Source organism: Phyllobates terribilis, unplaced genomic scaffold (assembly GCF_046119375.1).
Source record: "Phyllobates terribilis strain yellow unplaced genomic scaffold, ASM4611937v1 Scaffold_1__5_contigs__length_1240528914, whole genome shotgun sequence".
In the NCBI taxonomy this organism is placed as follows: domain Eukaryota; kingdom Metazoa; phylum Chordata; class Amphibia; order Anura; family Dendrobatidae; genus Phyllobates; species Phyllobates terribilis.
The window spans coordinates 1,166,625,631-1,166,652,252 of record NW_027362761.1 but is presented as its reverse complement, the minus strand read 5'-3'; the positions used below and the strand labels follow the sequence as shown (position 1 = coordinate 1,166,652,252).

The following is a 26,622-nucleotide window of genomic DNA, read 5'->3' as shown; positions in this document are numbered from 1 at the left end:
CATAGCTTTTTTATTCTTTCTGTTGATATAGCCATATGAGGGCTTGTTTTTTGCGGGGTGAGGTGTAGTTTTGAATGACTCCATCCATTTTTCCAATGTATCAAAGATAAAGGAATAAGTTCAGATTAAAAATGGTGAATAAAAAACATTTCCGCCATGTTTTTTGGGGGTTTTCGTTTAACAGTAATCATTCATTACTTTCTAACATTTTTATTTGTGGACAGGCAAAATTAAATGGTTAATGGGCGTGGCTATAGTATGTGGTTATGGGTGTGGCCTATAATTGTCTACAATTTCAAGGCTGCAGTACACTTCATAACCAGTGGATGGCAGCTCTATAAGGCAGAGCCTGTTTGCATGATCCTATATTTATGAAAACAACCACCATAAATGAGGAGGGCACCATCTAATAAACGGGATCTGCCTGCAGCATCTCATGAACTAACAAGTGAAAAAAAATTTTTGAGAGAGAGGCGATGCTAACTAACAGTGATCACCAAAATGATCAAGAATAAATAAATAGATAGTAATCAATAGCAATATCAATCTATGAAAATATGTCAATTTATTAAATACAAATGTTTCCTGACACATATACATGTAGTAACAAACTAACAAACATATAAAACACCATAAAATTGTGGAAAAACACCACTGTCTAAGGAGCCAGCTGATACATTATAATAGAATCACGTATATAATGATACAACAAATACTATATATGATAATTCAATGAATGAAGAAATACAGAGCGCACAGGCTCAGTGCAATATCTGTGATGGTCAATGATGCCTAGACCCTGCAATGCACTAGTTAAATAACAGGGTAAATGTGTAAAGGCAAGTGAAGCACATAAAAGGCTGAAAAAGCAGAGTATGGCAAAAAGCAGTACCTGTTTCCCCACACTGAATGGTGCCCCCACAAAGATAAAAGTACGATCCTAATGGATAACCAAATAGGTCCCTACAGCTAACATAAGCTAATGACCACAGCGGAACCTGGAGCACAAAATAAGGGGGTGATACCAGAAAGTGAGAGCCTGTGCTGAAAAAAATAATAAGAACAGCTGGCGCCGCGGAGCCCAACGCGTGTCGCCACTCACGGTGGCTTCATCAGGGGCATATGCAAGAAACATTCTAATGTCAGTTAATATAACAGCCAATTAATAAGATAATTGTGGAATTTACCATGAGGACAGCTGTGTGTAAGCAGGACGCTGGGAGGTCGAGCATCGCGGGCCGGAAGCCCGCGCTGTCAGGGCGGAAACATGTGCACCTCACCTCCGTAGTGTCCTGTGTTGCCATGGTACCCACGCCCACACAGTGGGCGCACGTGTAATAATAGACGGGCAGCCGGGAATCAGTGACCGCCATGTCACTATAGATGGCAACACAGGACACTACGGAGGTGAGGTGCACATGTTTCCGCCCTGACAGCGCGGGCTTCCGGCCCGCGATGCTCGACCTCCCAGCGTCCTGCTTACACACAGCTGTCCTCATGGTAAATTCCACAATTATCTTATTAATTGGCTGTTATATTAACTGACATTAGAATGTTTCTTGCATATGCCCCTGATGAAGCCACCGTGAGTGGCGACACGCGTTGGGCTCCGCGGCGCCAGCTGTTCTTATTATTTTTTTCAGCACAGGCTCTCACTTTCTGGTATCACCCCCTTATTTTGTGCTCCAGGTTCCGCTGTGGTCATTAGCTTATGTTAGCTGTAGGGACCTATTTGGTTATCCATTAGGATCGTACTTTTATCTTTGTGGGGGCACCATTCAGTGTGGGGAAACAGGTACTGTTTTTTGCCATACTCTGCTTTTTCAGCCTTTTATGTGCTTCACTTGCCTTTACACATTTACCCTGTTATTTAACTAGTGCATTGCAGGGTCTAGGCATCATTGACCATCACAGATATTGCACTGAGCCTGTGCGCTCTGTATTTCTTCATTCATTGAATTATCATATATAGTATTTGTTGTATCATTATATACGTGATTCTATTATAATGTATCAGCTGGCTCCTTAGACAGTGGTGTTTTTCCACAATTTTATGGTGTTTTATATGTTTGTTAGTTTGTTACTACATGTATATGTGTCAGGAAACATTTGTATTTAATAAATTGACATATTTTCATAGATTGATATTGCTATTGATTACTATCTATTTATTTATTCTTGATCATTTTGGTGATCACTGTTAGTTAGCATCTCCTCTCTCTCAAAAAATATTTATGAAAACATTTATTCAATGTTGATATCCCCTTTACATTTTGTCGTATAGAACTGAACATTTTTATTTGACATGTTTTTGATAAATTTTACACAACTTTCTTGGCAATAAGGAAATCTTTTAAGTGTTTGATTTGCCAGATGCCCACAGTTGTGAGAATGACGATTTGTGCGATTGCCCACCACAAGACATTGCCGTTCATATCTTCACTCTTCCGTCTGTAGTATTCCTCACGGTTCTGCCGCAAAAAAAAAATAAATTAAGGCTGTTGTGATATGTTATATGTTATGGAAATATTTAGTTTTTCTTGTAATAAATAGATTACTTTACCTATCAGGTTGTAAAAAGAGTCAGCTGAAAATTACTTTAATGGGATTTTCCCTATTTCCTCTTCATGTGCTTTCCTCTTTTTCTACCATTTTTTTGGTCTTACCCTCACCCCACTCCACTGAGACTCTTGTTGCTGCTTCCTCTCTCCACAGTGTGGAGATCTGGATGCACTTTCCCCTCCACCCATTATCTGCAATCTCTAACAGTGAGAGAAGGAGGAGAGCAGAGAGAGCCATCAGAACCAGGAGCAGAAACTCTGACAGATTTGTAACATTTTTGAAGATCACTCGGTTTCTATTTCTTATAGGATGAGTAAAAGGTAATACATTAAACCTTACTGATGATGTGTTCTGTGTGTAAAGTTCTAGAAATGATAAAGGCTGGGAATCCCCAGAATCATATGCTCACGCAGACCCAAACAATCCCAATTGTACATTATGTCAAAATCAGCTGAATCCAAAGATGGCTGAATTCTGGCTACTATTTTATGAAACCTGGGAAGGTCTCATTACAAGTCATAGTTCCAATTTGAGAAAAATTTAAAGGCTATGGACACCTTGTTAATAAAGTTGCTCTAAGTTTCAGTCTGGAATTTTCATAACTTCATTTATTTGCAAACCCCCCAATATGCAGTTTTCAGCTTGGTTCAAGTTTCTGATTTTTACTTGTTGGATTGTCTGTCTCAGTAATACAGGCTGGATGTGAGCGCTGTGGGTATCCACCGTGCTTCTGTCTTTACTTGCGTTTGAGTATTAGCACAACCCCAGAACTGCACTAATTTCCTTTTAATGTGCTTTTTCCCTTTTATATAGCCTGTTATCACTCATTTCCATGAGACTTCAGATACTTTCTACCCTTTCCACTGCAGATCTGTGTATATCTCCCTCCCCTCTGCTATCTCTACAACTGAGAGAAGGGAGAGGGAGCAGAAAGAGCCATCAGAACTAGGAGCACGAGCTCTGTCTGATTTGTCTTGGCTTTGAAAAAGTGCTGAGTTATGTAAAGGACTTACAGACATCTACAGCAGCAAATTTTAATAAAAAACATTTAGCAATTTGTTAAGTTTTACAGTTAGGAACCAAATAAAAAAAATTAAAAAAAAAGTATGCAAAGTTGTACACAGTCTTTAAGGAGCACGTGCCTTTAATTGCCCGTGCTTTGTGAATGTTAATAGGAGACCTTTTCTAAATCTGTATGTGCAGTATCACTTACCCTTTGATATTCTTGTTCTTTTGTAATATGATCAACTTCTCCTCGAAGATGTTCAAGACCATATGACACTTCCTTCACTTTGTCCTTTGGATCAACACTTGCATAATCTAAGGGATGCTCCCCAACCTGAACGTCCAGGTGTATCCTCTGAGGAAAAAAACAATAGTGTTTTGTTTGAGTTCACTAGTTGCTTCTTTACTAAAGGTGAATCTTTTCAAATTTGAATTTGACAGATTCGTCATAGTATCCCAGTAAATTTGATTTGCATTGAAATTGCCCTGAAAAGAGGTGTATGACACTATTCTCTTTTCCTCGCACACTATTCTTATTCACTGCTGTGCTTTCACACACATTATTTTCAAGCTGTGTTCACATCTTACAGTCACATTGCGTTTAATTTTTTTACGTGATCAAAGTAGAAAGCCCAATGTTTATGCCACAATTTTAGGAAAAAAAAAAAAAACCTCACACGCCACAACATGTGAAAGAAGCCTTACAATTTCTTCAGAGATTTATGGTTTTCTCTCCCTATCTCTATGGCTAAGCTGTGAGCCGTTACGTCCTCACTATCCAGATTCTCCATAAAATGGCTGTTGTATTCTCTGCCTCTGCTTTCATACTGGCTATAATAATTCCTCTTGATTCACTGTACTACATTATGTGTTTTAATAACTGCAAAGCATTATTTGGAAGCCTGCCCGAGGTCATGTCATCCTTGTCTGGCTGATGTAGTTTTCTGTACTGTGTTTAATGGCGACAGATGTTTTAGGCGATTCGCACGAAGCGAATCTCAAATTTGTCGTATTCAACGGGTTCAACAAATTCCTAGAAATTCAACACAAATTCAATTCACATTGAATCGATTTACAGTACTTTATCTCTATTCATCACTATAGTGAATATTCACCATGAACACTTGCCATATTGGAGCTAAGTTCTTGAATGTGACTTGAATTATCTAAAATTTCTTTGAAAATTGGCTAGAAGACTATCGCCAATAGATTCAAAGAAGCCATGGAGAGAAATTAGTATCATGAAGAAACTGCAACTTCATTGACTGTTTTTAAGTGTTTTTCACAATAACCTTACCCGATTGAACATAATATAGACTATATTTTCTTAAACTGATTATTTTTTTCAGTAAATCAGGATAAAATAGGCCTTTCATGATTTGCTGATTTGCTGGTGTCTTTTTGGTCTAACCCCCGCCGATACCTCCTTCATGACCAATAGTAGGTACTGACTGGGTATTCCCTTATGGAATATTCACAGGATATGCCATATATGTCTGATAGATGCTGGGTCCACCTCTGGAGCCCATACCTATCTCCAGAATGAGCGTCCCACGAACCCCGTGCCAACTTGTAAGGTGCTGAATGAAATGGTGGCTGGCTGGCATTTGCTCTGCTCACAATAAGCTAACAATAGGCAGGTCATGAGTCTCCTGTCTGATATATGGATTCTAATTATATTCTTTTTATAAATCAATGCTGAATGCAAATATAATTAACTTATTTTGATATAGACAAATGCCCTGCATGCACTTATCAGATGCAAGTTTCCTACTATATCTCATTGTACCTGGCCTTACTTATCAGAATCTCCGCACTCACCGAAAAACAACTAAGAGGCTCTAAAACTATTCCAACATCTTCATAAAAACTTCTATTAGGGCTCATTCACACGTTATTTTTTCCCGTACGAGTGTTATTCATTTTTTTCACGGATAGCCGGATAGCGCTCGTACCAGTAAGAGTGATTGGGCCCGTTTACATGTCCATAATTTTTTTAGGCGATCAGCTCAAAATTGCGGAGACATATCTGATTTTTATGATCCAAGTGTGGGATCAAAATCAGCAATGCAAGTCTATGGGTCTGTGATAAAATTGGACAGCACTCTGATCTTGACTGCTAGATAGGAGAAGGTGGAGAAATGTATTTTGTTTTTGTTTTTTTTCTCACCTGAGAAATCCTCACGAAACTTTGACCAAACGCTGATGCTAAAAGCTGACAGTGACCAAACTCGGATGAAACTCTAATACAAAAAAAACACTGATGAAACTCTAATACAAAAAAAACACTGATGAAACTTGGATTGATTTTTCTCGTACGAGAAAATCTCTGACATGTGATTGAGGCCAAATGCAAAGCAAGGAGACTTTTGCCATGGAGGGAAAGGAATTCTTCATTAAGAAGAATCACAGAGTTAAGACTGTGAGTGTCAGGCTCCTTCCCTGTCCCTAGCGCTAGGGGGCGTCATAGCTATCCCTGTTCCCCAGATTACCTCTAATAGTGAAGACGCCAGGGCCAAGTACCTTGCTGAGCTCCTGAATATGCCCTTATTCTGTTCTCTCCCCCACAAAGGGAAGAGGGTAGTAGGAGTGTATGGCAATACACCAACCAGACTATCAAGGGAATACATACGGGTGAATGAAAATACCAATCATACAAATATTCACTCACAAACAACAGAGTAGAACACCGGGGAGTGAAGGAAGGGAAAAATGAAAGTAGGAGAAGAAGAGGATTTGCACAAAACCAAAACAAACAACAATTTTTAGATAAATCCACCAAACCCCTCCTCAAACAACAAACCTCCTCCTGCTCCAGAACCGTGCAACATGAAGCTAGCTCTGAGAATGCCTGCTTGCCAGAGTCCAGTATATATAGGAGAGGGGAGTGGCCAACACTGAACAGCTGAGAGCATCAAGGCAGGTAAGCTTCCAGGAGCTCTCAACTGAGCAGATTAACCCCTGCACTGCTAGAAGAAACATGCACTGTTTAATATAAAGATGAAGTACTTCTATTTGGGTGTAGGAGTAGGAGAAATCACACAGCACGGTCTTCTGGCTCCTCTCTGTTGTGCTAAACCCGTGACAGGAAGAACACGAGGAGCTCAGCAGTCCCATAGACAATGAATAAAGCAGAGATCGAGCACACATTCTCTTCATTCATGACTTCCAGGATCTAGAGCTGTGTTCTTAAGATTGGTGGTGTCCCATCGGTAGGACCCTCAAAGATGAATAAGTTAGCGCAAATCCTATGGATAGGGAATAACTTGTAATTTTGGGAATATCCTTTTTACAGCGCTATCTCAGTAGTGTTTTTTTATGTGGCAGAGACAGGGGCGGACATATTGTTGGTGCAACCTGTGCAGCCGCACAGGGGCCAAATACGTACAGGGGCCACTTCTATCTCCAAAGCAGGTGGAATTGTGCACTATGATGAGTTATTGGAATGTAAAGGGCTCATATACTGTTCTTGCACATGGATACTTTTTGGTTTGCGTTCGCTAGCGCTCCGGCATCAGTTCCCGATGCGACTTCCACCTTTGCAGCCCCTATAGCTATGCCTCTAACCATATGGATAAAAGTTGTTTAATGCAGACAAGCGATGCAACTCAGGAGGCCATCACCATGCACAAAACAATACATCAGTCTGCTCCATCGCTGGAAATACTCTTTAAAGTTAACAAAACATGAAAGCATCATTGGATTTCCAGCACATGCCATCCTAACGATCCATACAGGCATCTGATGTAGATGTTTTTGGATTGACATTGATCAGTATAATGAGGAGAGAGACACTGACTACCCCACACTGACACGGATGACTATCCTCCGCTCGGGCTGGTATTCTCCACATCAGTGAAGCAGAATAATCTGGCAGATAGTTTTCAGATTTTTGACGCGTCTTTCAGAATTACTTCAATTTTACATTTCTGAAGCGTGATCACATCCACTTTAGCTCAGTCTCTCCGACGAGCTCCTGGGAAAATGGAGTGTGAAATTGTCTAACTCCTAAGTGGATTGTTTGCCTGACTGTTTGAGTTTCAGTAAAATCTCAGTCTAAATATTTTATGTTCGTACAGAGAACGATTATACAAATTTCCAGAATTATTCCTTTTAATACGTCCTTATTTGATAATGGATGGTTAACAGCTGTTACGGATTTCACTTCGTTTAATCATCTCTAAAATACAAATCTTAGACAGTGATGAAATGTTAACGAGGGCCAAATACACAGAGGAGGTATGAAATCCGGGGGCTAGGCTAATATACAGTTGATCAGGTGATGCTTGTGAGGCGTCTCAGTCATATTCTTCATTTCATTTCTGACTGTGTCGCTAATAGTCATTTACTAATTAAAGGGACACAATCTACAAAAAAAATCCATTGATATAAACATTTTGTTTAGTTGTTGTAATACATCCAAAATAGAAAAATGAAACATCTTTGCAAACAGTTTTGATTAAAAATTGTTTTGTGTTTTTAGCTCTTAGGCTGACCTTGGGGTTTCGATGGTAACAGTAGACAAACAAAATCTGTGTACTCTGGTCCTTCAGTCATTCTATGTTCTAGCTGTCTCCTTCTTCTTGCTAATCTAAATGTATGAGGAAAGATGGATGGGATGATGATTGCTGAATTTGTCCTTAAGAAGGTTTGTTTTAGTCTGTTACGATAAGGGTACATAGGTTTAAATGGGGGCTGTAGACACAAAAAAGAAGGAGGAGAGGGGGTAATATGTGAGGAGACAGCATGGGTAGAGGTGGTAATATATGAGGAGACATTGTGGGCAAGGAGAGGGAATGTGTGAGGAGACAGTATGGCAGGGAGGGGAAATGTGTGGGGAGACAGTATGGGGGAATGTGTGAGGAGAAGTATGAGGAGGGGGTAATGTGTGAGGAGATATTATGGGCTGGACAGAATGTATGAGGAGACAGTATGGGTAGGGGGAATGTGTGAGGAGACCGTATGGGCAGGGAGGAATGAGTAAGGAGACAGTATGGGCAAGGGGGATGTGTGAAGACACACTATGGAGAGTGGTAGAAGTGTGAGGTGACATAATTGGCAGGGGGAATGTGTGAGGAGATAGAGTATGGGCAGAGAGGGAAATGTGTGAGGAGATAGTATAGGTAAGGGGGAATGTATGAAGAGACAGTATGGGGAGGGAGAATGTGTGAGGAGACTGCATGGGCAATCGGATGTGTGAGGAGACAGCATGGGGAGTGGTGAATTTGTGAAGAGGCAGTATGGGGAGTGGGTGGGTGAATGTGTGAGGAGACAGATTGGGGCGGGGGATTGTGTGAGGAGGCAGAGTATGGGCACAAGGAGGGAATGTGTGAGGAGACAGTATAGGTAAGGGGAAATGTGTGAAGAGACAGTATGGCGAAGGCGGAATGTGTGAGGAGATAGTATGGAACAGGGAAATGTGTGAGGAGACAGAGTATGGGCAGAGAGGAGAAATGTGTGAGGAGACAGTATGGTAAGGGAAATGTGTGAAGAGACAGTATGGGGAGGGGGAATATATGAGGAGATAGTATGGGCAGGGGGAATGTGTGAAGAGACAGTGTAGTTGGATAAAAGTGTGAGGGGGCACAATATAGAGACTGGGTAGTGTGGGGGTGGTATAGACATTGTAGATAGTGTAAGGGCACACTATGGAGAGGACATTGTGCAGAGGGGGTGAGTATGAGGAAGGGGCACAATATAGTGATTGGGCAGTATGGGGAGGACACAGTGTGAGGGGATAATGTGAAGAGGGGGGCCAGTATGGAAAGGAGAGGACAGTGTGGAGGCCATGTATCATAATAGGGACAATGTGGAGGTCATATTTTGTGCAGGGAGCACAGTAAGGTGCAATTATTTTTTCAGAGGCACACATAAGGCAGATATTTTTTCAGTAGCATTATAATGACACTTTAATTTCTATGGCAATGTATTGGGATGTGCTGCAGAAGAACAGAGAAGATGGAAGTCTGCAGAGAAAAACTGTAGATGTGAAAAGTCATCATTGTGTCTGGACCAGATAGAGAAAAAAGAAAGAGAATGACCCCAATCAGAGTGCACATAACTTATTAGGTGTAACATCCCTTGCGGCGTGCTGGCATGGCTTACCATCTCCCACCATGCAAGACCGCCAACTTACCTATCAGTCCAGGCTGTGCACTATACTCCTTTACTTGCTGTGTGCATGTCTCTTGTCTGCTGGCTTAGGGCGGTGGCGCTGGCACTTCCTGATTCTTAAAGTTACAGTGTGCGCAGTCCTAATGTGTCCCCAGCCTATTGCTGTGAGTCACTGGATACTTAAACCTCCTCCACCCAGTGGGAGGTGCCTGAGCAACACTTTCTTTCAGTGTGTTCTGTGCAACTGAGTTGCCAGGTCCTGTCCTGTATCTTGTCTGTTTCCGCCACCCTGGGGGCTGAGTACCCAGGCCCGTTACCTGTATCCGTGACTTCTAGTCTTTTCTGCCACCCTGGGGGCTGTCTGCCCAGGCTCGATCCTGTATCTCCTTTCAGTGTCAGTTCCTGTCTGAACTGTGTCCTAGCTCGTTACCTGTTTGTCTCTGTGTCCGATTCTTCCCTTTTCCTGCAGTGTCTGAACCAGTACCTAACTCCTACTTGTTGTCTCTGTACTTCTGTTTGTGAGTTTTGTGTCCACTCGCTACTTCATTGCAAGTACCTTGTGTGTATATGGTTCTGCTTGTCCCGTTTCCCTGCCTCCATATCTACCTGCTGTGTTCTAGCTATCTTCCTGTGTTTCCCAGTGTGTTCCATGTGAACAGAGCCCTGTCCTGTATGCCCGCAACTGCAGCACCGCTCCGCTCTGCTCTGCTTGCCCTCCGCACCTGCGGCTCCGCTCTGCTCTGCTCCGCTTGTCCTCCGCACCTGTGGCTCTGCTCTGCTCCGCTTGTCCTCTGCACCTGTCGCTCTGCTCCGCTTGTCCTCTGCACCTGCGGCTCTGCTCCGCTCCGCTTGTCCTCCGCACCTGCGGCTGTTCTCCGCTCCGCTTGTCATCCGCACCTGCGGCTCTGCTCTGCTTGTCCTCCGCACCTGTGGCTCTGCTCTGCTCCACTCTGCTTGTCCTCCGCACCTGTGACTCTGCTCTGCTCCACTCTGCTTGTCCTCCGCACCTGCGGCTCTGCTCTGCTCCACTCCGCTTGTCCTCCGCACCTGCGGCTCTGCTCTGCTCCACTTGTCCTCCGCACCTGCGGTTCTGGTCCTGTATCCCAGTCTGTACTGGTCCCTAACCAGCCTGTTTACCTACCTGTCAGAACCCGCCTGTCTGTATACCAGCCGTACCTGCCAGTACCCGCCCGTCTGTATACCAGCCGTGCCTGTCAGTACCCCCCAGTCTGCATACCAGCCAAACCTGCCCGATCCTGCATTCCCCGGTGTGGGTCAACAGCTGTGACCGGGGTCTGACCTGGAGTAGCACCTGGGCCACCTCGAACCTCCATCCTCGGACCACGGAGTCGATTAAGCAGCCGTGCGTTCGTGGTCAGATCTGGCGAGGCCCCTAGTCACGACCCCCCAAGCACTCCTCGGTTCGTGGCCCAGTGGGACCACTAACCACGCTCATGCCAGTCAGTCCGGACGTGAGCGTAACATTAGGTACCTGTAAATGTTTATTTATGATACTATGACTCATCAGTACTGTTGTTTCTGTATAGTCCGCAGTCTGATGATGGCTGTTAACAACAACTCCTAGTATGTCCTTTTCATTGTTAAGGTCATACTAGGAGTTTTAGGTTCATGTGATACTATTGTATATGGGGCTGACCTGACATTGCAATTGATTGCTGTACTAAGCTTGGTGTTGTATGCATGTATCGATGTTGATTCTGGTGATGTACTGTTCTACTGGTGATGCATTCATGTACTAATGGTGGATCTGGTTCTGTATTTCTGTGATTTTGCTAGTTTTTGTCATTAATTTCTGTACTGATGGTGGTTCTGGTGATGCATTTCTTTATTGATTGTGATTGTGATATTGGATTTTTCTACTGATGGTGGTTCTGGTGATGTATTCCTCTACTGATGATGGTTCTGGTGATGCATTCATGTACTGTTGGTAGTTCTGCTGATGTATTCCTGTATTCATTATGGTTCTAGTGATATATTCCTGTACTGATAGTGGTTGTGATGCTGTATTTCTGTACTGATGGTGGTTCTGGTGATGTATTCCTGTACTGGTGGTGGTTGTAGTGATGCATTCCTTTGAGTATAATAAAAACAATTTTTTTTGTCTACGAATGAGACAAAGTATTTCACACAGACTGAAGACCCCTGTGTATGCTCTTGTCTCCAATGCTTCGTTCATAATTTGACCAATGCCAGAAGATCTAGAGACCCCTCTACTGCTACTTTTATAGCAAAGAACGATTAGGACATCATTTGGTACCAGCGGGGACAACAGGAGTGGTGAGGAATTCAAAGGGTGCTTATTTCTTCATTTTATAATATTCACTATTTTTAGCCCAATTTTGAAAAATCCTTGAAAATAAAATCCTATTACTGTTAGAACCCTCCTGTTTGTTTTTTCCATCTTGTGTTTTGCGGTCACGTGACCACCTGCCTTTATATTCCAGCTCCGCCCTTCTGGCTGTGCTGGACTTCAGTGTTGTTTGACTGTTTTTCTAGCCAGGTGCTTCGGTGCCTATCTCTGTCAGTTCGCTTGGTCCTTCTGGGACCTCTAGTACCTTTTTGTCTGTTTGTCTTTTTGTGTTCTGCAATAACTTCTCTGTTTAGGAGGTGTCCCATTTTTGTTCCAGTCCTTAGTTCTTTTAGGGACCGCTCCCCTTATGCTATAGGTCTTCGTTCAGACTAGCCGAGGACTAAGGCGGGTCTGTTCACTAGGAACAGGCAGCCCGCTACATCACAGGGATTCAGCTTAGTCTTACTGTAGGAACAGCTTCCCCCTATCTTTCCTTAGTACATGTTGCAGATCATAACAGTAAGTCCAGCCCCAAAAAAAAAAAAACTAAAGGAAAGAAATTCGGGGATCAGTATGGTTTCCGTCCAGGAGTTGGCTCAACGCTTGCAGGGATTGTCTCTGGAGGTGGCCGAGCTCCAGCAACACGTGAGTAGCTGTTCTGGAGCGCATTTTGTGGACCCCAAGGTAGGACTTCCTGATGTTTGTTATGGTAAACATCAAGATTCTTTTTCCTTTAAAAATGCTTGTTTGTTATATTTTCGTTTGAGTCCAACGTCCTCTGGGAATGAATCACAGAGCATTGGTTTTATTATGTCACTTTTGAGCAATGAACAACAGGGGTGGGCCTTTTCTCTCCAACCTAACGATCCATGCTTAAGGTCTGTAGAAGAATTTTTTTCGGCTGTGGGTCTATTATATGACGATCCTGATAGAATCTCATCTGCTGAGGCAGAACTTAGTTGTTTGAATCAGGGGTCAGGTGATGTTGAAAATTATTGCACACACTTTAGAAGATGGGCTACAGAAGTCAAATGAAATAATCCTGCTCTGAAATGTCTATTTCTTGCTGGTCTGAGTGAAAGGGTTAAGGATTTGCTAATTGCATTCCCCGCACCTGAGACTCTGCAGGATGCCATGCAATTAGCTGTTCGTGTGGATAAGAGGCTGACATTTAGGCAGAATGAGGTAAAGACTCCTGTAATGCCAGGTCCTAGTCCCCAGAAAATCTGCTCTGATGGCGGAGAACCGATGGAGGTTGGGGCGAAGTCGCTATCCTCTCAGGAAAGAGACCGGAGGTTCGCCGAGGGATTGTGTCTTTATTGTGGTAAAGCTGACCATTTGATTAAGAATAGTGAGCTTCATTTAAGTAAAGAAAAAAAAAAAGGTCAGGTACGCCCGTATAGCTTGTTTATGCTCTGCAGGAGTATTTCTTTCAGGGAGGACTACTTTGCAGGAAAATTTGATTGAATTTCAGGTATTTGTGGATTGTGGTTCCACACTTAATGTGATTGATAAAGGGTTTTTGGAAAAACTTAAATTGAGATCCAAACCTTTTCATCACCTATTTCTGTGATTGCAATTGATAACACTCCCTTGAAATGTATTACTCACAAGGTTGCTGCATTTCCCCTCACTATCAATGGAGTTCACCAAGAAATTTTGGACTTGGTTGTATTAGATAATTTACCCTCTCCGGTCGTTCTTGGTTTGCCTTGGTTAAAACTGCACAATCCTTTGCTGGACTGGTCTACTAATGTGATTAAGTCTTGGAGTCCGAAGTGCTATGATAAATGTTGTAATGGTTGCATTGCGGCTGTGGAAAAAGGGGAATTACCTGTACCTATTCAAGATTTTTGGAGGGGTTTTTCGGAGGAGTCGCAAGTTTTACCTCCTCATAGGGATTATGATTGCGCCACTGAGTTTGTTCCGGGAGCTACTCTTCCCAAGAGTTGCTTGTTTAATCTGACTATCACTGAAAGAAAGGCCTTGGAGGAGTACATACAGACTAGCCTGGCTGCTGGTCACATTAGACCTTCTAAGTCGCCTGTGGCAGTTGGATTTTTCTTTGTTAAAAAAAAGGACGGGGGTTTACATCCATGTCTGGATTTTCGTGAAATTAATAAGATTACCGTACGCAATTCCTATCCATTGCCGTTAATTCCTGACTTGTTTAACCAGTTGGTGGGGGCCAAGTGGTTCTCTAAAATTGATCTCTGGGGGGCATACAATTTGTTACGAGTAGTGTTGAGCGAACATGCTCGACACTGCTCAGTACTCGCCCGAGCATCACGCTACTCGGGATGTTTGGCGAGCACCGAGCATTTCCGGGTTACTCGGGCTGGAGCTCAGGTCTCCGCCCTGCATATTTGGCGCTCTTTACAGAGCCAATGAACATGCAGGGATTGCCAGCCAGTCACTGTAATGCCGCAGCCATTTTGGTTGTGGGCATTACATTGATTGGCTGGCCGCACAGCGTCACCTCGAGTATTTAAAACCGGGCGCCGCCATCTTGGACACAGACGGCTGGGATCAGACAGTGGAGGGACAGCGCTGCTGATTTAGGGAGATATATATACTGCAGAATAGTTAGTGTAGGGTCTGTAAAGGCTGCCAGATCAAACAAACAGTCCTTTTCAGGACTAATATCCATCCCAGATATCAGGCAGGCAGGCTGTATAGCAGACGCAGTGGTTATACCAGCAAACGCTGCATTACAGTCCTGTGTGCTCCTGTTGCTGAAATTTCTGGACTTAGCTCCAGGTGTCGGGGGCCAGGAAAAATCCTTTTCTTTCATCTAAATCCTCTTTTTTTTTCCCTCCGTCACACTGTACAAATACCCGTCTTATTAATCTTTTGGTGTCCCCCCCCCCCCCAAAAAAAAAAAAAAAAAAGTGTGTCTGTGACAGTTCAGACACAAATATATCTGTTTAAAAGAGTCTGGTGTAGGCCTGAGAAATAGAAGTGTGGTTTTGCAGTTCCACGGTTCAAACCTCTATATTATCCACTTTTTGGCCATTTTTACCTAAAAAAAACAGTTTGAGTGTGTCGCTCACTGTTCAGCCGCAAATATATCTATTTAAAAAAGTCTGGTATACACCAGTAAATTATAACTGTGGTTTTGCTGTTCCACGGTAAAAAATCTCTATTATCCTGCTTTTGGCATTTTTTGCTGTAAAAAAAAATTGTAATAGTGTCCCCCTGATTGTTCAGACACAAATATATCTGTTTAAAATAGTCTGGTGTAGGCCAGAGAAACAGAAGTGTGGTTTTGCAGTTCCACGGTTCAAACCTCTGTATTATCCACTTTTGGGCCATTTTTACCTAAAAATAAACAGTTTAAGTGTGTCGCTCACTGTTCAGCCGCAAATATATATATATTAAAAAGTCTGGTATACACCAGTAAATTATAACTGTGGTTTTGCCGTTCCATGGCAAAAAATCTCTGTATTATCCTGCTTTTGGCATTTTTAGCCGTAAAGAAAAACAGTAATAGTGTCTCCTGATTGTTCAGACACAAATATATGTGTTTAAAAGAGTCTGGTATACACCAGTAAATTATAACTGTGGTTTTGCCGTTCCACGGTAAAAAATCTCTATTATCCAGCTTTTGGTATTTTTTCCATAAAGAAAAACAGTAATAGTGTCTCCTGATTGTTCATACACCAATATATCTGTTTAAAAGAGTCTGGTCTACACCAGTAAATTATAACTGTGGTTTTGCCGTTCCACGGTAAAAAATCTCTATTATCCAGCTTTTGCTATTTTTTCCGTAAAGAAAAACAGTAATAGTGTCTCCTGATTGTTCATACACCAATATATCTGTTTAAAAGAGTCTGGTATACACCAGTAAATTATAACTGTGGTTTTGCCGTTCCACGGTAAAAAATCTCTATTATCCTGCTTTTGGCATTTTTTACCGTAAAAAAAAATGTAGTAGTGTCTCCCTGATTGTTCAGACACAAATATATCTGCTTAAAATAGTCTGGTGTAGGCCAGAGAAACAGAAGTGTGGTTTTGCAGTTCCACGGTTCAAACCTCTGTATTATCCACTTTTGGGCCATTTTTACCTAAAAAAAAAACAGTTTGAGTGTGTCGCTCACTGTTCAACCGCAAATATATCTTTTTAAAAAAGTCTGGTATACACCAGTAAATTATAACTGTGGTTTTGCCGTTCCACGGTAAAAAATCTCTATTATCCTGCTTTTGGCATTTTTTGCCGTAAAGAAAAACAGTACTAGTGTCTCCTGATTGTTCAGACACAAATATATCTGTTTAAAAGAGTCTGGCGTAGGCCTGAGAAATAGAAGTGTGGTTTTGCAGTTCCATGGTTCAAACCTCTGTATTATCCACTTTTGGGCCATTTTTACCTAAAAAAAAACAGTTTGAGTGTGTCGCTCACTGTTCCGCCGCAAATATATTATCTATTTAAAAGAGTCTGGTATACACCAGTAAATTATAACTGTGGTTTTGCCGTCCCACGGTGAAAAATCTTTATTATCCAGCTTTTGGTATTTTTTCTGTAAAGAAAAACAGTAATAGTGTCTCCTGATTGTTCAGACACCAATATATCTGTTTAAAAGAGTCTGGTATACACCAGTAAATTATAACTGTGGTTTTGTCGTCCCACGTTAAAAAATCTCTATTATCCAGCTTTTGTTATTTTTTCCGTAAAGAAAAACAGTAATAGTGTCTCCTGATTGTTCAGACACCAATATATCTGTTTAAAAGAGTCTGGTATACACCAGTAAATTATAACTGTGGTTTTGGCGTTCCACTGTAAAAAATCTCTATTATCCAGCTTTTGGTATTTTTTCCGCAAAGAAAAACAGTAATAGTGTCTCCTGATTGTTCAGACACCAATTTATCTGTTTAACCCCTTTCCAACCCATGACGTCTTAGTACGCACATTTACGTACCCCCCGTTCAGTGAGGGCTGCTGCGCTGAGTCCTCACTGAACCGAGCACATGTCAGCTGATTCTTACAGCTGACATGTGCCCGCAACAGCCGCGGGTGGAATCGCGATCCACCCGCGGCTGTTAACATGTTAAATGCCGCTGTCAATCTCCGACAACGGCATTTAACGCGCGCTTCCGGGTTGCGCGTCATAAGACCCGCCCATCAGCGACCCCGTCACGTGATCGCGGGTCACCGATGGGTAGGCATGACAACCCAGGGTCTGCAGCAGACGCCTGTGGTTGTCATGATCTGGTCGCTATGAGCGCCACCTAGTGGTCGGCGCTCATAGCACAGGACCATTTCTGCTGCATGCAGGGGATCTGCTCGTCCCTTGTATGTAGCAGAGCCGATCAGACAACTGCTGCTTCTAGTCTCCTATGGAGACTATTGAAGCATGCAGTAAGTGAAAAAAAAAAGTTTTTAAAAATATAAAAAAAATTAAAAAAATATAAAAGTTTAAATCACCCCCCTTTCACCCCATTCAAAATAAAATATATATATAAAAAACCCTACATAGACATATTTGGTATCGCCGCGTTCAGAATCGCCCCATCTATCAATATAAAAAAAGAATTAATCCAATCGGTAAATGGTGTAACGAGTAAAAAATTCTAAACTCCAGAATTACGTTTTTTGGCCGCCGCAAAATTGCAATAAAATGCAATAATGGGCGATCAAAACATCGGATCTGCCCCAAAATGTTATCAATAAAAACATCAGCCCGGTGCGCAAAAAATAAGCCCTCACCCAGCCCCAGATCACGAAAAATGGAGACGCTACAGGTCTCGGAAAATTGTGCTATTTTTTTTTACCAAATTTTGGATTTTTTTTTCACCACTTAAATATAAAAGAACCTATACATGTTTGATGTCTACGAACTCGTAATGACCTGGAGAATAAGAATGGCAGGTCAGTTTTAGCATTCAGTGAACGTGGTAAAAAAATAAATAAAAAACAACTGTTGTATTGCACTTTTTTTGCAATTTTACCGCACTTGGAATTTTTTCCCCGTTTTACCGTACACGATATGGTAAAACTAGTAATGGCGTTGAAAAGTACAACTCGTCCCACAAAAAATAAGCCCTCACACGGCCATATTTACCAAAAAATAAAAACGCTATGGCTCTGGGAACAAGGGGAGCAAAAAACGAAAAAGCGAAAACGACAAAACCCAAGGTTGCGAAGGGGTTAAAATAGTCTGGTGTAGGCCAGAGAAACAGAAGTGTGGTTTTTCAGTTCCACGGTTCAAACCTCTGTATTATCCACTTTTGGGCCATTTTTACATGAGTGTGTCGCTCACTGTTCCGCCGCAAATATATTATCTATTTAAAAAAGTCTGGTATACACCAGTAAATTATAACTGTGGTTTTGCCGTTCCACGGTAAAAAATCTCTATTATCCTGCTTTTGGCATTTTTTGACGTAAAGAAAAACAGTAATAGTTTCTCCCTGATTGTTCAGATTGTTTAAAAGAGTCGGGTGTAGGCCAGAGAAATAGAACTGCGGTTTTCCTCTTCCACGGTTCTAATCTACTTTATATTACCCTTTTTCCATTGATAGTGCGAGTGTAAGCTATTTTACTTCATTTACATTGGGCAAGGCACGTGGCAAGGGATGTGGAACTGAACGTTCTGGTGATGGTGCTTGCAGAGGACGGGGCCGTGGCCAAGGTGAAAATGTGCCACAACCAACAGCCACATCTTCTCACTCCCAGTTCGTGACCGAATTACTAGGGAAGCACAGAACAACACCACTATTGCGAACTGATCAGTGTGAACAGGTTATTAATTGGATAGCAGATAATACTTCCAGTTACCTGGGCAACACCACCTCCGGTCTGTCTTCCACACGGTCAAATCTTAGTAGCCGTGAGTCTCGACCGCATACTCCTCCTCACCCTGATGCTCCTTCCTCCCACCATGCTGAGTGTCGTCAGACAGCAACTGATCCCACACTTGGACACTCTGAAGAGCTGTTCACTGGTCCATTTCCAGATTTGTGCCCCTCGCCTGCTCCGCTTGAAGTGGTGGAAGAGGAGATCCCATGTAGCGATGCCCAAATATTTGAACAGCCACGGCCACAGGAAGTCGACGCTGGCAATTTGTCACAAGAGGTGGACGATGATGAGACACAATTGCCAGGAAGTGAGGAGGAGGATCGTGGTGCGCAAGTGGAAGAGGAGGAGGTGGTGGATGATCTAGTTACTGACCCAACATGGCAGGAGGACATGCAGAGCGAGGCCAGCAGCACACAGGGTGAGGGAGGCAGAGTACCCCAACAGGCAGGAAGAAGCAGTGTGGTGGTCGCACACAGAAGGCAGGCAACAGTTCCCCGTAACACCAACACGAGGGACGTTGCCAATATAACCTGTAGGTCTTCCAGAGTCAGGAATTTTTTTAAAGACTCTGCTGATAACCCAAAAAAGGCCATTTGTACCACCTGCCATGCCAGCATCAGCAGGGGTGACAAAACTACCAGCCTGACCACCACCAGCATGATCAGGTGTGGCGTCCAGCTGCGCTTGGAGCCACAGATCCTAGGGGGGTGCATTAAAGGATTCCTCCACAAGAGGCCCCCACAGCATACACACACCTCCACCTTCCACCTCAGACCACCAGAGGGAGCCCGTTAGGGAGATAAATAGGGAAGGGGGAGCTAGGCAGTGAGCAGTTCCTCTGAAGAGTTCAGCAAGTACAGGTCTGAATACAGAGTCGAGCTCAGTCAGTGTTCAGTCTGCAGAGAGACAGGATGTAGCTGCACGCAGGCTGCTGTGAGAGGCAGGCTGGGCCTCCAGCAGCCCTGAAGCCTAGTGAGGGCCCTGAGCAGCCGAAGGCGAGTGGAGAGTGAGTGGCATAGGGGGCAGAGGAGCTTGACCAGCTCGCCCGAAGAGCATGTGCCGGGCGCCGGGTCCGAGCTTGCAGGGATCTCTATGACCCAGTGGGAAACAACAGGAATCCCTGGTGAACTACAGGTCCCAGGTTCACCAGAAGCTGATGCGTACCAGAGCCAGGAGACACGGAGGTCCCGCGGGCTGGGAGTGTGTACTCCAAGAGAAGGTCCTACCACAAGGTCAGCAGGTGCAAGACAGAGACTAAGTTGGGCCTGGCTCCAGGCAGGTCAGAAACTTACTATGCAGAGGCAAGAAATGGGAGGCCCTGTACCCGCTCACTGGGGAGAATCCTGATGTGCACGCCTCACCCTACAGTGCTCCGGATTGTGCCCTGAAACACCACCAGTAAAAGGTACTGAAGTGACTATCGTGTCTGTCCCTATTCTTACTCTGACCCGGCTGGGTCACCTCTATCCTGCATCCCTGCATTACCTATACCTACGCTGCCCTGAGGCCCAGCTCCACCTGTGGGGAGCTACACCATCTTAGCTGCCGGAACACCGGCCTCAGAGGACTGCTGCAGCGCTGGTGGTCCTCACCAGAAGCCGCAGGTGGCGTCACGAACATTTACAAACCTATTATCCCAATATACATTCCCCTCTTTTTAGTTGTCCACCCTGGGCCACGGACCGGGCCAGCCACCGTGATATCCCCCAAGCATCTGAGGGCCCGGCTGCCGAATACCCCACGGCCCCAGGGGCGCGACACAGGCACATGGCAGCAAAGCACCCGACTTTGTGGGGTGAACCCCAGGGTCCACGACCAGTGTCAGCGGGTGTCACCACTGCTTCTTCCGCTGTTGAGCGTGCAATAGAACCCCCTGTTGTGTGTGCAAGGCAATCCCCTGTCCATACTGCATGCAAAGATGCCCCCTCCCCTCAGAGCAGTTGTGGAGTACCAGCTGCAACAAAGCCGTCAATATTCAGGTCAGACTACACACATAAGACCTCACGAGTGGACCTGGATGTCTGACATATGTACCATATTGACAAACTTTGAGGAGTCCACCAAGATGGTGAGTGGCGATGACGCCATCATTACGTCAGCATTCCACTTGTCTGTCTTTTGCAACGCTCTCTGCAGAGAATTAAAGAGGAGGCATTGCAGCCAGAGTATGATGAGATGGATCAAGAAACCGTAGCGGTCGATTACACACAGCCCAGCCTCATCTCATCCCAACGTGCATTGGGGGACAATGAGGGAGAGGAGGAGGAGGAAGAGGAGGAAGAACAGGAGCTTGTATTATGCGCTGTAGACGGTAGTACCTGTACAACTGTCATACCGTCGGTTCAGCGTGGGTGGCCTGAGGACAGGGGGGAGGAGGAGGAGGAGAGCATGGTCAGTCGTCATCTTGGTGAGGACACGGAAGTCTTGCCCGTTACCAGTCTGGCACGCATGGCGGACTTTATGTTACGCTGCCTTAACCGTGACCCTCGCGTTGTCAAAATGTTGGGTGACAGTCATTACTGGTTGGTGACACTTTTAGACCCCCGCTACAAGGAGAACTTTCACTCTCTTATTCCTGAGGTGGAGAGGTCTACAAAAATGGGGCAGTACCAGAAGGCCCTTGCTGCAGAATTGTTAAAAAAAATCCCCATCTGAACACGCTAGCGGCACAGGTCACAGTTCGTTGCCCAACCACGGTGTACATGCGAGTGAGACGCAACTTCAATCCAGCAGAGGCAAGGGAACACTGTCAACGTTCTGGGACAGTTTTCTCAGACCCTCCCTTCGGACAGACCCTGAGGCGCGGGGTACTCTCACAAGGAGTGGAAAGTTTCAAACGATGGTGAGGTTGTACCTTGCCGACCGTACCAGCGTCCTCCGTGATTCCTCTGTGCCTTTTAATTATTGGGTATCCAAGCTGGACACTTGGAATGAACTCGCTCTGTACGCCTTGGAGGTCCTGGCCTGCCCCGCCGCTAGCGTGTTATCGGAGTGTGTTTTTAGTGCCGCTGGGGGAATTATAACTGATAAGCGCACTCGCCTGTCGACTGACAATGCTGACAAGCTGACCCTTATGAAAATGAACAAGGGCTGGATTGGGCCAGACTTCTCATCACCACCAAATTACAGCAGAGTAACATAAAGTCAAATCCACTGTGTTATTTCGGGAGGTGTATTCACATGCACCGCTTCACACCCACACATGGGTATACGCTTCCTCATTTCGGCTGTTTTATGATCTTCTCCTTATCCTCAGCCTCCACCACCACTATACCACCAGGGTGACTGTGGTCCATGTTGCCATTACTGAAAGTTCCTCCGTCCTTATTTTTGTCAACTTTTGCTTGGAAGGCATAAGCAAAGACTGTGGGAGACCCACTCCCCAATAATGGGAATAATATTTTTAAGATGCTGTACTGTATGGCTCTTGTAAGGGGCATTAAAACCGTCTTGTTAAGCTACTGCGACCTCCACCACTTCTCCAAGGGGCATTAAAACCGTCTTGTTAAGCTACTGCGACCTCCACGTCTCTTCCGAGGGGCATTAAAACCGTCTTGTTAAGCGACTGCGACCTCCACCACTTGTCCAAGGGGCATTAAAACCGTCTTGCTAAGCTACTGGGACCTCCACGTCTCTTCCAAGGGTCATTAAAACCATCTTGTTAAGCTACTGCGACCTCCACGTCTCTTCCGAGGGGCATTAAAACCGTCTTGTTAAGCTACTGTGACCTCCACCACTTTCCCAAGGGGCAATAAAACCGTCTTCTTAAGCTACTGCGACCTCCACGTCTCTTCCGAGGGGCATTAAAACCGTCTTATTAAGCTACTGCGACCTCCACATCTCTTCCGAGGGGCATTAAAACCGTCTTGTTAAGCTACTGTGACCTCCACCACTTTTCCAAGGGGCAATCAAACCATCTTGTTAAGCTACTGTGACCTCCACCACTTTTCCAAGGGGCATTAAAACAGTCTTGCTAAGCTACTGTGACCTCCACGACTCTTCCAACGGGTATTGCATTTCCTCCTAATTTTAGTCAGCTTTTGCTTTTCAATGCATAGGCGAACACTAAGAGAGACCCACTCCCCAATAATGAGTAGAAGGTTTTTAGTACGCTGCAATCCACGTCTGTTTCAAGGGGCATTGCAGTTCCTCATAATTTTAGGAAAGCCTTCCATTCACTGCTTAGGCCAACAGTGCACAGGAGTCCCAGTTGCTATAAATGGAAAAAATGGTTTAGTTAAGGCCCTCTGACCTCCATGTCACTTCCAAGGGGCATTGGAGTGCCTCTAAATTTTTGGTAGGCATTGCACTCACTGTATGCCCTATAACTGTGTAGCCGAACCGCTCCTTTTGGTACATATCCGACAAGACATGTGTGGTTGACTGGCCTGATATTGATGTGAATGGTCCCTGTTCCTCCTGCTCTTTCTCCTTTGCCACCACCTCATCCATCATTTATCACCTGAAGCTTTGTTTCAACGGGAGTCATAGAACTGGGATAGTAGCAGGAAAACATCCAGCAATCCTCGGAGGAGGTAGGATATGCGCCAAAACGCTGACCACCTCAGGCCTAGCCGCTACTACATACATGTGCTTGCATTCCAAGAAAACAAAGCAGATGCTAACTTCTATCATCATCATGCTCCTCACCTTGGCACTCTCAACTCCCCTGATGGAGAAGCCAGGGCCCACCGGAGGAGTCTGGTTCTCTGGTGGGCTCGTCAAATGCTGCCCTAAAGCAGGCCTGACTAAGAAAAGTGTGTGGGAAGGTAACAGGAGAAATAGGGGCGGCTGGGGACCGTTTATGGACACCCGGCCGCCCCCAGGCGGCTGGGGACCGTGTGTGGACACCCGGCCGCGGGGCGGCTGGGGACCGAGTATGGACACCCGGCCGCCCCCTGGCAGCTGGGGACCGAGCGTGGACACCCGGCCGCCGGGCGGCTGGGGACTGAGTATGGATACCTCGCTGCCGAAGCAGACATGAGGTAGTGGCCAGCTTCGGCCTCCTCCAAACTAAAAGGCTCCATTTCAATTGAAAGCTAGCAGTATGGTATTGCAGCCTGCGGGTGGGTGGGTGGTTGGTTGGCTGCATATTTGCGCTTGCATTGCAAGGAATGGGGGATGTACAATTGAACACTGCCCTGGGACAAGGACTTGCACGGGGATAGTTGCAAGTCTGCATCTTCTGATGCAGCAAGGATCACTTCTGATGGGCACACTTTTAGGCAGTGGCTGTCACGCTGTCTCTGTATACTGGAGGTAGGGGGCCTAAGCTGACCCTAAGCTGGGGCCCTGACTAATCCCTCAACCTGGAGGTACTGTTAAAGGTACAGAGGTCCAGGCCGCCAGCGTAACCCCTACCTCCTGAGGATCCCTGCACCTAAGTAATCTAGTCCTGAGAAGGACCCCGATCACAACAAAAGGGGACAAGTAATAATATGCCCACACACAGTACAAGGGAAAAACCAAAACCACCTTGCATACAAAAACTACACAACTACAACAGAGGGAACACCAACGGGAAAGGAGATAAATGATAAAGCGAGGAAGGGAAAAAACTCTCCGAATACACTTATCTCTGAAACTCCAAATACCACGATCCGCTCTGTTAGTCTGCATGAAATGCTTTCACCGACACTTCCCTAACAGACCAGCAGGCATTTGAAGGAGTCTCACTACAGCAGCATTGATTGCAGCTGGGCGAGGCTGGACCTCGTCTAGCACAGAGAGAGAGAGAATTAACTCCCTCACTGCCGAAAAACACAAAGCACCAAAAAGTCAGCTGCGAGAAGTCAGGCTGTGTAATCGTGACGATCTTCGTGGCGACACACCCGTGACAGTACCCCCCCTTCTACGAGGGGCCTCCGGACCCTCAGGGCCAGGTTTATCCGGGTGAGTCGTGTGGAAGGCCCGAACTAATCGGTCTGCGTTAATATCCGACGCAGGAACCCACATCCTCTCCTCAGGACCATACCCTTTCCAATGAACCAGGTACTGAAGGGACCGGCGATTAAAGCGTGAATCGATGACCCTCGATACCTGGAACTCCAAGTTACCCTTGACCACCACTGGAGGCGGAGGTAAAGGTGACGGTACCACCGGCGCCACATACCTCTTAAGCAACGATCTGTGGAACACGTTGTGAATTTTAAACGTAGGGGGGAGGTCAAGACAGAATGCCACCGGATTAATAATAGAACTGATTCTGTACGGCCCGATGAACCTGGGACCCAGTTTCCAGGAGGGAACCTTAAGTTTTATATTCCTGGTAGACAACCATACCCGATCGTTCACACTTAGGTCCGGACCAGACACTCTCCTCCTATCAGCCATACGTTTGTATCGGTTCCCCATAGTATTCAGATTCTTCAGCACCCCTCTCCATACTGAAGCGAGTGATGAGGAAAATCGTTCCTCCTCAGGAACCCCCGAAGAGCCCCCCCTACTGAAAGTACAAAACTGGGGGTGAAAACCATATGCCCCAAAAAACGGGGAGTTAACAGTGGACTCGCTCCGCCTATTATTAAGAGCAAACTCTGCCAGAGGTAAGAAAGAAGCCCAGTCCTCCTGGTTCTCTGACACAAAACACCGGAGATATGTCTCCAAGCTCTGGTTCATACGTTCCGTCTGACCATTGGTCTGAGGATGAAAAGCCGATGAGAACGACAAATGCATCCCCCGCCGTGCACAAAACGCCTTCCAGAACTTGGACACAAGCTGAGACCCCCGATCAGACACCACCTCGGAGGGTACCCCGTGAAGCCTCACAATCTCCCCAATGAACACCTGTGCAAGAGTTTTAGCATTAGGGAGAGCCGGAAGAGCGATAAAATGTGCCATCTTGCTGAACCTGTCCACTACAACGAGTATGACTGTTTTACCCGAAGACGGAGGGAGGTCCGTAATAAAGTCCATAGACAGATGAGTCCAAGGACGCTCCGGGATCTTCAAAGGTAAGAGGGCCCCAGACGGACGGGTATGTGAGGTCTTAGAGCGCGCACAAACCCCACAGGACGCGACAAAAGTTACCACCTCCTTATGTAAGTTAGGCCACCAAAACCGACGCGAGAGGAGATCCACAGTTGCTCTACTCCCCGGGTGTCCCGCAAAAACTGAGTTATGGTGTGCCTCGATCACCTTTTGTCGCAACTGATCTGGAACAAACAGTCTCCCCGGAGGTCCAACAGGGGCGTCCCAATACCTCCTCCTCCAGCTCAGAGCATACTGCCGAAACCACCACCCCCTCCTGAAGGATAGGAATCGGGTCGTCCGTATTCCCGGCCCCAGGGAAACTACGAGATAAGGCATCTGCCTTTACATTTTTTGACCCAGGACGATATGTAACGACAAAATTAAACCTGGTAAAAAACAATGACCACCTAGCTTGTCTGGGATTCAGACGTTTCGCGGACTCCAGATATAGCAGGTTCTTGTGATCGGTGATGACGTTGACCGGATGGACTGCCCCCTCCAAAAAATGGCGCCACTCCTCAAAAGCTAACTTAATGGCCAAGAGTTCCCTATTGCCGACATCGTAATTCCTCTCAGCGGACGACAATTTTTTAGAGAAAAAGGCGCACGGATGCCATTTACCAGGGGACGAACCTTGTGACAATACTGCTCCCACCCCTACCTCGGAAGCGTCTACCTCTACAATGAATGGCTGTGACGCATCAGGTTGAATGAGTATGGGTGCCGAGGCAAAACATTTTTTCAAGGAGGAGAATGCTTCACAAGCCTTGTCAGACCACCTAGAAAAATCCGTCCCCTTTTTAGTCATGTCTGTGAGAGGCTTAACCATGGACGAGAAATTACGAATGAACTTCCGGTAATAATT

General features: G+C 45.2%; 1 protein-coding gene across 1 annotated transcript in view; it reads right to left on the bottom strand.

The window, feature by feature from the left end:
• Window positions 1–2,194: 2,194 nt before the first annotated feature.
• LOC141172942 (transmembrane emp24 domain-containing protein 11-like) overlaps window positions 2,195–26,622 on the bottom strand; it is a 60,275-nt gene continuing 35,847 nt past the window's right edge. Inside the window, exons 4-5 of the mRNA XM_073657562.1 lie at window positions 3,776–3,922; window positions 2,195–2,471 (exon numbers count right to left, since the gene is read on the bottom strand). Coding sequence (XP_073513663.1) covers window positions 2,322–2,471; window positions 3,776–3,922 — 297 coding nt within the window. The 3' untranslated portion in view covers window positions 2,195–2,321. The remainder of the gene's footprint in view (window positions 2,472–3,775; window positions 3,923–26,622) is intronic.